Source organism: Papio anubis, chromosome X, assembly GCF_008728515.1.
Source record: "Papio anubis isolate 15944 chromosome X, Panubis1.0, whole genome shotgun sequence".
Lineage (NCBI taxonomy): Eukaryota > Metazoa > Chordata > Mammalia > Primates > Cercopithecidae > Papio > Papio anubis.
In genome coordinates this window covers 90,696,417-90,708,488 of record NC_044996.1, presented here as the reverse complement: position 1 = coordinate 90,708,488, position 12,072 = coordinate 90,696,417, and the positions used below count along the sequence as shown (strand labels likewise).

General features: G+C 40.1%; 1 protein-coding gene across 2 annotated transcripts in view; it reads left to right on the top strand.

Moving 5' to 3' along the window:
* RRAGB (Ras related GTP binding B) overlaps positions 1–12,072 on the top strand; it is a 44,431-nt gene that overhangs the window by 26,113 nt on the left and 6,246 nt on the right. For both annotated transcript variants that reach the window (XM_021932759.2, XM_021932760.2), the window contains one exon: positions 10,643–10,738. In XM_021932759.2, the coding sequence (XP_021788451.1) occupies positions 10,643–10,738 (96 nt within the window). The remainder of the gene's footprint in view (positions 1–10,642; positions 10,739–12,072) is intronic.

Sequence of the window (12,072 nt, the reverse complement as noted above, 5' to 3'; positions counted from 1 at the left end):
ACTATCTGTAAACCAGTCCTGAGTTTTCTTTCTCTGTCAGCTGATTGTGGGGAACTCCCCATAAGGCCATAGTTGCAGGCTGGAAAAGAGAGGGTAGTATAGGCTGGGCATGGTGGCTCATGCCTGTAATCCCAGCTTTTTGGGAGGCCGAGGTGGGCAAATCACTTGAGGTCAGAAATTCGAGACCAGCCTGGCCAACATGGCAAAACCCCATCTCTACTAAAAATACACTAATTAGCCAGGTGTGGTGGTGTGTGCCATGCGCCTGTAGTCTGAGCTACTCAGGAGGCTGAGGCACAAGAATCGCTTGAACCTGGGAGGTGGAAGTTGCAGTGAGCCGAGACTGTGCCACTGCACTCCAGCTTGAGTGACAGAGTGACTCAAAAAATAAAATAAAATAAAATAAAATAAAATAAAATAAAGAGTAGTATAGCAGGAATGGGGACTGTGGCCATGTTCCTTACTTGTTCATCCAAGGCCTACTTGAGCCTGATCTCATATATACCACTTTAATTTAGTGATGGAGTCCTACTGTGTATGCACAACTTTATGGCTTGGTAGGTCAAGTAATACCCAGTTCATGATCAGTAGCTCAGGTCTCATGGTAACTTAGTGGCCCATGATTAAGTGCTCAGTCTATACTAAGACCTACTAGCAAACTAAGAACTGTTTCCCAAAAGGGGTATAGTTATCTGTGAACAATAGCTGGGGTTTCCTTCAATATGCTGAAGGCATGTGCTGCAATTCACGTATGAGGGCTTGCCAGTGACTCCAAATGGCATCCCTATCTGCCATTGACACTTCAAGCACCATTGGATGTGCTGGATCGTATGACCCAAGTGGAAAGCAGCTTGAATAGCAGCCTGAACCTTCTGTTCTGGGACCTACTCAAAACTATCAGGTTTTTGGGTCACTTGGTAAACGGGCCAGAATAACACAGCCAATTGAAGACTGTGTTGCCTCCAAAATTCAAAGAGGCTTACTAGATGTCGTGCCTCTTTCTGGGTTGTAGGAGGGGCCAGATGCAACAACTTATCCTTCACCTTAGGAGGGATATCTCTCCATACCACTGCACCCCTCAAAATTTCACTGAGGTAGAAGGCCCCTGAATTTTTGTCAGATTTCCCATCCCCTGACGTGCAGCTATCTTACCAGTAAGTCTAATGTAGTTGTTGCTTCTTGCTCATTAGGTCCCATCAGCATAATGTCATCAATGTAATGGACCTGCCTAATATCTTATAAAAGGGTGGTCAAGATTCTTGTGAAGGTGGTCAAGATTCTTGTGAAGCAAATTATGACATAGGACTAGAGAGCTGATATACCCCTGCAGCAGGACAGTGAAGTGTATTGCTGGCCTTGCCTGCTGAAAGCAAACAACTTACAGTGTACTTATGGTGGACCTTAATAAAGACAGGTATGCAGAAAAGAGCATTTGTTAGAAAACCAGCTGCATACAGGTACCAGGGGATATGTTAATTTGCTCAAGACATGAAACCACATTTGGCACAGCAGCTACAATTGTAGTCACCATCTAGTTAAGTTTATGACAATCCACTGTCCAGGAGTCATCTTTCTTCTACACAGGCTGAATAGGAGATTTGAAGGAGAATGTGGTGGTAATCACCAACTCTGCATCTTTCTTTTTTTTTTTTTTTTAATTTATTTATTATTATTATACTTTTAAGTTGTAGGGTACATGTGTGCATAACGTATTTTCTGTTATATATATGTATACTTGTGCCATGTTGGTCTGCTGCACCCATCAACTCATAATATTTACATCAGGTATAACCTCCTGCAATGCAATCCCTCCCTCCCCATGATAGGCCCCCGTGTGTGTGATGTTCCCTTCCTGAGTCCAAGTGATCTCATTGGTGCACCAGTTCCCACCTATGTGAGTGAGAACAGTTTGGTTTCTGTTCTTGTGTGATAAGGCTTGGTTAAGAATGATGGTTTCCAGCTGCATCCATGTCCCTACAAAGGACTAAGAAACTCTCATCCATTTTTATGGCTGCATAGTATTCCATGGTGTATATGTGTGCCACATTTTCTTTAATCCAATCTGTCACTGATGGACATTTGGGTTGATTCCAAGTCTTTTGCTATTAGAATAGTGCTGCAATAAACATACGCAGTGCATGTGTGTCTTTATAGCAGCATAATTTATAATCCTTGGGTATATCCCCAGTAATGGGATGGCTGGGTCATATGGTACATCTAAATTTAGATCCTTGAGGAATCGCATACTGTTTTCCCATATAATGGTTGAACTAGTTTACAATCTCACCAACAGTGTGTAAAAGTGTTCCCTATTTCTCCACATCCTCTCCGTTAACTGCTGTTGTTTCCTGACTTTTTAATGATCGCTATTCTAACTGGTGTGTGAGATGGTATTCATTGTGGTTTTGATTTGCATTTCTCTGATGGCCAGTGATGATGAGCATTTTTAATATGTCTGTTGGCTGTATGAATGTCTCTTTTGAGAAATGTCTGTTCATATCCTTTGCCCACTTTTTGATGGGGTTGTTTGTTTTTTCTTGTAAATTTGTTTGAGTTCTTGTGGTTCTGGATATTAGCCCTTTGTCAGATGAGTAGATTGCAAACTTTTCTCTCCCATTCCTGTAGGTTGCCTGTTCACTCTGATGGTGGTTTCTTTGCTGTGCAGAAGCTCTTTTAGTTTAATTATATCCCATTTGTCAATTTTAGCTTTTTTGCTGTCAAGGTTTTGGTAAGTGTTTTAGGATGAAGTCTCTTTGCCCATGCCTATGTCCTGAATGGTACTACCTAGGTTTTCCTCTAGGATTTTATGGTATTAGGTCTAACATTTAAGTCTCTAATCCATCTTGACCACTTTTCGTATATGAGTAAGTGAAAGGATCCAGTTTCTACTTATGGCTAGCCAATTTTCCCAGCACCATCTTATTAAATAAATAGGAATCCTTTTCCCATTTCTTGTTTTTTTTTTTCTAGTTTGTCAAAGATCAGATGGCTGTAGATGTGGTATTATTTCTGAGGACTCTGTTCTATTCCATTGGTTCATATCTCTGTTTTGGTACCAGTACCATGTTGTTTTGTTACTGTAGCCTTGTAGTATAGTTTTGAAGTCATCGTAGAAGTGATGCCTCCAGCTTTGTTCTTTGACTAGGATTGTCTTGGAGATGCGGGCTCTTTTTGTCCATATGAACTTTTTCCAATTCTAATGAAGAAACTCAGCTGCAGCTTGATGGGGATGGCATTGAATCTATAAATTACCTTGGGCAGTATGGCCATTTTCACGATATTGATTCTTCCTATCCATGAGCATGGTATGTTCTTTCCATTTGTTTGTGTCCTCTTTATTTCACTGAGCAGTGGTTTGTAGTTCTCCTTGAAGAGGTCCTTTTGCTATACTTTGTAAGTTGGATTCCTAGGTATTTGATTCTCTTTGAAGCACTCAGGAATGGAAGTTCATTCATGATTTGGCTCTCTGTGTTTGTCTGTTCTGGTGTATAAGAATGCTTGTGATTTTGCATTAATTTGTATCCTGAGACTTTGCTGAAGTTGCTTATCAGCTAAGGAGATTTTGGGCTGAGACAATGGGGTTTTCTAAATATACACCGCCATCTGCAAACAGGGACAATTTGACTTCTTTCTTTCCTAACTGAATACCCCTGATTTCTTTCTTCTGCCTGATTGCCCTAGGCCAGAACTTCCGCAACACTATGCTGAATAGGAGTGGTGAGAGAGGGCATCCCTGTCTTGTGCCAGTTTTCAAAGGAATTTTTCCAGTTTTTGCCCATTCAGTATGATATTGGCTGTGGGTTTGTCATAAATAGCTCTTATTATTTTGAGGCACGCTCCATCAATAATGAATTTATTGAGTGTTTTAGGCATGAAGGGCTGTTGAATTTTATCAAAAGCCTTTTCTGCATCTATTGAGATAACTGGCGGTTCTTGTCTTTGGTTCTGTTTATATGCTGGATTTCATGTTTATTGATTTGCAATGTTGAACTTCAGCCTTGCATCCCAGGGATGTAGAAGCCCACTTTGATCATATGGTGATGGGCTTTTGATGTGTTGTTGGAACTGCTTTGCCAGTATTTTATTGGAGGATTTTTTGCATCGATGTTCATCAGGGATATTGGTCTAAAATTCTCTTTTTTATTGTGTTCTTGTGGCTTTTGTATCAGGATAACGTTGGCCTCATAAAATGAGTTAGGAGGATTCTTTTCTATTGATTGGAATAGTTTCCAGAAGGAATGGTACCAACCTCCTGCCTCTTGAATTCAGCTGTGAATCCATCTGGTCCTGGACTTTTTTTTTGGTTGGTAGGCTATTAATTATTGCCTCACTTCAGAGCCTACTTATTGGTCTATTCAGGGATTCAACTTCTTCCTGGTTTAGTCTTGGAAGATGTAAGTGTCCAGAAATTATCCATTTCTTTCTAGGTTTTCCAGTTTATTTTCATGTGAGGTGTTTATAGTATTCTCTGATGCAGGCTTCAGGACTTCTGTGGGTCGGTGGTGATATCCCCTTTATCATTTTTAATTCAAGGCCGATTTGATTCTTTCTCTTTTCTTTCTTATTAGTCTTGCTAGTGGTCTGTCAATTTTGTTGATCTTTTTCAAAAACCAACTCCTGGATTCATTGATTTTTGAGTGGTTTTTGTGTCTCTATCTCCTTCAGTTCTGCCTGGATCTTAGTTATTATTTCTTGGCGCGCTCTGCTAGCTTCTTTGAATGTGTTTGCTCTTGCTTCTTGTGTCCTTTTTAATTGCAATGTTAGAGTGTCAATTTCTTGATCTTTCCCAAGTGCTTTCTCTTGTGGGCATTTAGTGCTATAAATTTCCCTCTACACACTGCTTTAAATGTGTCCCAGAGATTCTTGGTATGTTGTATCTTTGTTCTCATTGGTTTCAAAGAATATCTTTATTTCTGCCTCATTCTCGCTATGTACCCAGTAGGGGCCATTCAGGAGCAGGTTGTCTAGCTGGGCTTCTATGTAGTTGAGCTGCTTCTGTGGATTTGAGTTTCTAGTCCTGAGTTCTAGCTTCTGATTGCACTGTGGTCTGAGACAGTTTGTTACAATTCTGTTCTTGTACATTTGCTGAGGAGTGCTTTACTTCCACTATATGGTCAATTTTGGAGTAAGTACGATGTGGTGCTGAGAAGAATGTATATTCTATTGATTTGGGGTGGAGAGTTCTATAGATGTCTATTGTAATCTGCTTGCTGCAGAGCTGAGTTCAATTCCTGATATCCTTGTTAACTTTGTCTTGTTGATCTGTCTAATGTTGACAGTGGAGTGGTTGAAGTTCCATTATTATTGTATGGGTGTCTAAGCTCTTTGTAAGTCTCTAAGGACTTGTTTCTTATGAATGTGGGTGCTCCTGTATTGGGTGCATATATATATTTAGGATAGTTAGCTCTTCCCGTTGAATTGATCCCTTTACCATTATGTAATGACCTTCTTTGTCTCTTTGATGGTTTAAAGTCTGCTCTTATCAGAGACTAGGATTGCAACCCCTTTTTGCTTTTTTGTTCTCCATTTGTTTGGTATAAATCTTCCTCCATCCCTTTATTTTGAGCCTATGTATGTCTCTCATGCGAGATGGGTCTCCCTGAATACACAGCAGACTGATGGGTCTTGACTCTTTATCCAGTTTTGCCAGTCTGTGTCTTTAATTGAGCATTTAGTCCATTTACATTTAAGGTTAAGATTGTTATAGAACTTGATCCTGCCATTATGTGGATATTAACTGGTTATTTTGCTCGCTAGTTGATGCAGTTTCTTCCCAGCCCTCGATGGTCTTTACATTTGGCATGTGCTTTTGCAATGGCTGGAAAATCGGTTGGTCCTTTCCATGTTGAGTGCTTCCTTCCAGGGTCTCTTTGTAGCAGGCCTGGTGGTGACAAAATCTCTAAGCATTTGCTTTATCTGTAAAGGATTTTATTTCTCCTTCAATTTATGAAACTTAGTTTAGCTGGATATGAAATTCTGGGTTTAAAAATTCTTTCTTTAAGAATGTTGAATATTGGCCCCCACTCTCTCTTCTGGCTTGGGAGAGTTTCTACGAGATCTGCTAGAGTCTGATGGGCTTCCCTTTGTGGGTAACCCGACCTTTCTCTGGCTGCCCTTAAGATTTTTCCTTCATTTCCAACTTTGATGAATCTGGCAATTATGTGTCTTGAGTTGCTCTTCTCGAGGAGTATCTTTGTATGCTCTCTGTATTTCTGGATTTGAATGTTGGCCTGTCTCTACTAGGTTAAGTTCTTCCTGGATGATATCCCTGAAGAGTGTTTTCCAACTTCTGGTTCCATTTTCCCCCACTCCTTCAGGTAAGCACCCTAATCAGACGACGGTCTTTACATAATCCCATACTTCTTGCAGGCTTTGTTCATTTTTTTCTTCTTTTTCTTTTGGTTTCTCTTCTCGCTTCATTTCATTCATTTGATCCCTCAATCGCTGATAGTCTTTTCTTCCAGTTGATCGAAATGGTTACTTTTCTTGTGCATTTGTCACGTGATTTCAGTGGTCATGGTTTTCATCTCTTTTCATTTCTGTTTATGACCTTCTCTGCATTAATTACTCTAGTCATTAATTCTTCCACTCTTTTTTCAAGATTTTGTAGTTTCTTTATGCGGGCCAGTACTGCATTCTTTAGCTCTGAGAAGTTTGATGGACTGGAAGCCTTCTTTCTCTCATCCTCACAAAAGTCATTCTCTCAGTCCAGTTTTGATCCTACAGGTGCCATGCATGAGCTTCACCCTTGTCAAAGATGTGCTTTACTTTTTTGAATTTCCAGCTTTTCTTGGCCCTGCTTTTTTCCCCTCATCCTTGTGGTTTTATCTGCCTCTGGTCTTTGATGATGGTGTTGTACTGATGGGGTTTTTATGTAGGTGTCCTTCCTGTTTGATAGTTTTCTCTCTTCTAACAGTCAGGACCCCTCAGCTGTAGGTCTGTTGGAGATTGTTTGAGGTCCACTCCAGACCCTGTTTGTTCTGTATCAGCAGCAGAGGCTGCAGAAGAGAATATTTCTGAACAGCGAGTGTACCTGTCTGATTCTTGTTTTGAAGCTTCTCTCAGGGGTGTACTCCACCCTGTGAGGTGGGGTGTCAGACTGCCCTACTGGGGATGTCTCCTAGTTAGGCTACTCAGGGTCAGGGACCCACTTGGAGCAGGCAGTCTGTCCGCTTCTCAGATCTCCACCTCCGTGGCTGGGAGATCCACTGCTCTCTAAAGCTGTCAGACAGAGTCGCTTACAGCCTGCAGAGGCTCTGCTGCTGTGCTGTTGTTGTTGCTGTTGTTGTTGCTGTTGTTCGTGTAGCTGTGCCCTGTCCCCAGAGGTGGAGTCTCAGTTGAAAATGCAGAAATCACCGGTCTTCTGTGTCGCTGGCGCTGGGAGTTGGAGACTGGAGCTGTTCCTATTCGGCCATCTTGCTCCGCCCCATCCAACTCTGCATCTTTCAAGTCTGATGGTGGCACTAACCTCTGCAATCCTTCCAAGAATATGCAATATTGCTTTTGGTTACCATTTACCTAGGTAGAGGCCATTCTAATGGGTTCCACCTGGCTTTTCCACCACAACAGCCTACACTACACAGGTCCAGAGACCAATGAGGGATTCTGCCAGTCGTTGAGCATGTCTGCTTCAATTATGTACTCTGGAATAGGAAAAATAACCCACAAGAAGGTTGCAAGGACCCACTGGGCCTACATGAGACAGACCTGAGCTAAAACTCCATTGATTACTTAATCTTTATAAGGCCCTACTTTGACTGCTGGATCACAGTTACATTTTAGGTCTCCCTGGAATTAGGGTCAATTCAGAGCTAATGCTCAGTAGTAGATTACTTCCTTTTCCCTAACGCACAATCACCCTGGTAAAAGGCCACATAGGTCCATTTGCAGGAGGCTGGGAGGAAGATTAACAGTATAAATACTTGGCAGTGTCCTTCCTCAAAGGGACCCAGGCTCCCCTTCATTCAAGGGGTCTGGGTTTGTAAACTGGTACAAGTCTGGGTATTGATTGAGAAGCTGTGACTCTCCAATTTAATAATTCAAATTAAATTTTTTATCACTTGACCTAAAATTCTTCCATGTATACAGATCAAGTAAAAATTTAGTAGACTTCCCATCCATTTCACTTCTAGGAACATCATGATAACTAGCCAACACCATAGGTCTCTACGAGTCAGACTATTCTGATTAATGCTTTGACTCTGCTTCAGTTATGGTACTATGCTCACCTTGTCTTTGGTGATTAAGTGCCCCCACTTGGTTCCTGCCATTCTAGGATCCAACTACTCCCATTGCATTTAGGTTTCCCATTTCAGTGGCAGCAGTTCCCACTGAAAGTTCTAGCCTGCAGAGAAGAATGATCACATAACTGGGGAAAGAAGCTGGGGCTGCCCTTACAACTTTATTTTTCATAGTCATGATAAAAGAAAGGTGTGTCTTCTGGAACCTCACAGGTTTGGTGAGTAGGCCTTAAATAAATCTGTTAATACTTGAACATTACAGTGTCCCTAAAGTCTCTTTTTTTATGGATCTCTTCTTCTAGAGTATACCAAATCAGTTCTGGCATTTTAACTTCATGTCGTTTAGGCCACCTTTTGGTCTATGTTTCATCCAACCGTCCAAACAAACTGTTAAAGCTCTTTCTTACCCCATGGGCTGCAACATTAAGTGTGGAACCTCTGCTTAATGAGCTCCTATCGGTAAATTTAGCCTGATTCAACTTTATATTTTTTCCACTGTTATCCCATACCTTTAATACCTATTCCCATACATATTTCCTTGGTTTTTGTCTGTAAATTGGAGAAATTATGTAGTTCTTTGGACTATAGCATAATTCCTCATGGGTCATACTTCACACCTCACCTTTAGGAGCCTGCTGAGACTTGAACTAGTTATAGGTCTAGAAGCAAAGAGGGGTAGTGGGGGTGAATCAGTAGTGTCTTGCATGGCAGATACCTCAGAGGAGACCATTGCAGTTTTCTCAGGCCAAATAGAGTTAATCTAAGATATGGATGAGTGGCTGCTTCTACTGGCAAAGACGACTGAGAATTTAAGGGTTCAATTTTGCCAGCTTCATTAGGATCTTCCCAAATAACCTCCATTCCAAAATTTAGAATCCTACTTCTTCTTGGTCAATGCCCTCACTTTATTAGCAGATGCCCTGTGAGGTTGTGAATTCAGTTTGCATTGTAATTCATCCACTTAAAGGATGAGATTCTGAGTTTGGTTTTCATCAGTCTCAGCTCTGCAGCTATAGGGGTTAAGAGGTTTTTTTCAGGGCAGTCATAGAAACTTTCTGGTCATTTACAAAGTACTTACACTGATAATTCAGATCTCTGAGCTCATCCTTTCTCTCCTTTGTTCAGCACACTTAGGATTAGCCAGCCAATCTCATATTTGTTATTTTGACAAAAATGTTCAAAATTTTGTATGTGGTCACCTGGAACCTTGCCTCTTAAAACTATTTTATTAGGAATATCCAGTGGTGGTATTTTGTGTATCTCTGCTGCCACATCACACTATAGATTATCAGTACTCTGTTTTCTACTGGAAAGAGAGTCATTAGGGCCTTTAAATCTAATCAGATTAGAGAACCAACCCCAGAACCAATTTAGAAAACTCATCCTTAAGATTATTCTCTAGAATCACTCTCAGTACTAAAGTCTGTGTTAGGGTTCTCCAGAATAACAGAATTAATAGAATATGTGAATATACATATACATACATACATATGTGTGTACGTGTGTGTGTGTGTGTGTTTAGGGAGAGAGATTGAGAAAGACTGAGATTGATTTTAAGAAACTTTCTCAACTAATTGTAGAGACTAGCAAGTTCAAAATTTGCAGGGCAGGCTGACAGACTGGAGACCCGTGGAAGAGTTAATGTGGAGTTAATTTTGTGGTTCAGGTTAGAAAGCAATCTGGAAGCAAAATTCTTTTTTCTTGGGGAAATGTCAGGCTTTTTCTCTTAAGGCCTTCATCTGATTAGATGAGGCCCACCCACATTATACAGAATGAACTACTTTACTGAGAGTCTACTGATTCAAATGTTAATCTTAACTAAAAACTGCCTTTGCAACAACATACATATTGGTGTTTAACCAAATGTCTGGGTATCATGGCCTAGCTAACTTGACACATAAAATTAGCCATCCCAGTGTGTATGTACATATTTAACAATAATCCACTGACTCCTGGGAAAATATCAGTGTATATATGTTTATATAGATATTTTTCCATATGTATATATGTGTCTGAGAAAAATATATACAAGGGTTAAAATATTTTCATTTATATATTCTTGGTATGTGTATAACTATCTTAAAATGACCCAGATTTGGTGATTTGGAGTGTTCGATGTATTTTATTAAGACTCCTCTGTATGATAAGCTTTATTTATAAACATAGTGCTCATAGTGAGTATTCAGCATAAGCAGGATAGGCCTGAAGAATTCTAGCTATTGCACTTTTAGACCTGACCTGAAACAATTTCTGCCATCCTAGTTTGTGAAATAGACATACTTAAAATTCCTCTTAGAAAGGAACAAAAAGCTCCTGGTTAAAATATGATAAAATAACTACATCTTAGCTTGAAATATGAGAACTATTATATGTTGATCAGTATGTTGGGCTTTTTAATTTAGATTTTTAAAGAGCGAGAAGAAGATTTGAGGCGTTTGTCTCGCCCATTGGAATGTTCTTGTTTCCGAACATCTATCTGGGATGAAACCCTCTATAAGGTGTGTATGTCTCCCTGAGTTCCCTCATTTTAAGAGCATGAAAAAAAACCTAGAAGGATGTTAACAAAACTGAAAGATTTTAAACTATTTCATAGCCATCTAGATTTGTTGTACTAAAAAGAAAAATAATCTGCAACAAATTGTTTGAAGAATATCAAACTTAAGAGACTTGGGTTTTGATTTTAGATTGGGTCGACATAGCTACTGAGTCACACTGAATTAGCCAGTTTGGTGATGATTAATTTGGTACTGGTCTTTGTGATAGCAAAGGTTTCACTTACTGGCCATCATCCATTTTGACCTGTTGTGGTCTCAATGCTGATTGGAGTTGTATCTAGTATTCAGGTACTTCTACATGATATAAGTTAGTCTGCCTAAGTTTGGATGGCAATAAAATGACAATATTTAGGAAAGAGATTGGAGAAGGAATCTTAGAATCAGACATGTTATGCCTAGCATATGGTATAATAGCTTCAACTTTCATGCCAAATTGGAGATGAGCATTCTTTCAACCAGAAGTACTGTTCCCATTTCTGGAATGGATACCACACTGCTTACACTTATTATGGAGGTTACAACAATAGCTTTGTTATGGATGAAGCTGAAATTACCTTATTGGCACATAGGCTCCTTATTCTGATTCCTCCCTTTTTCCTACTGATCTGGTTATTTGAAGGACTAGGTCCTTTTGGATCCTCCTATAGTTAGCCCTTTCCTTCAGACTGCTTCTGGTATCCATTGACAAGTCTGACTCTGGGTAGGAAAGCACCCTTCTCTGTCACTGGTAGCTAGAGCCTCAGTATCAACGGCATCTGACAAGTATCTACAACCAGAAGCACAGAAACCTGACGTGGCAAGGAGAAAAACCATTGGACTTTAAAATAGCCATTGCTTTTTTTTTTTAACTAATTCATTTTCCCCAATATTATGTTGACCTAGCCTCACTCTAATAACAGATCATTTTGAGATACCTGTCTAGGAAATACTGTTCTAGATTAATATGGGCCGAATTTCTCTCAAAGCCTTATTCCCATAGAACAGGTAACCGTGAATAAGGATGGACATGACGCACTGATAAGAACCAACTGCGGTGTGAAGGATGGCAATACATAACACGACCAAAGACAATTGGCTAATCACAACACTGCTGTGAGTGACAATGTCTCTGCTGTGGTTAGCTTTGGTGCCTTCTCCAAGGTAAATTCAGCAGTGACATTAACACCGACCTGGGAACTTGGAACCTGAACCCTCATGCCTAAGTAATAAAACTAATTGGAACAGAGACATGGCACTTCTATCTCTTACATCAATGTTGCATAGAGCTGACTTAAATT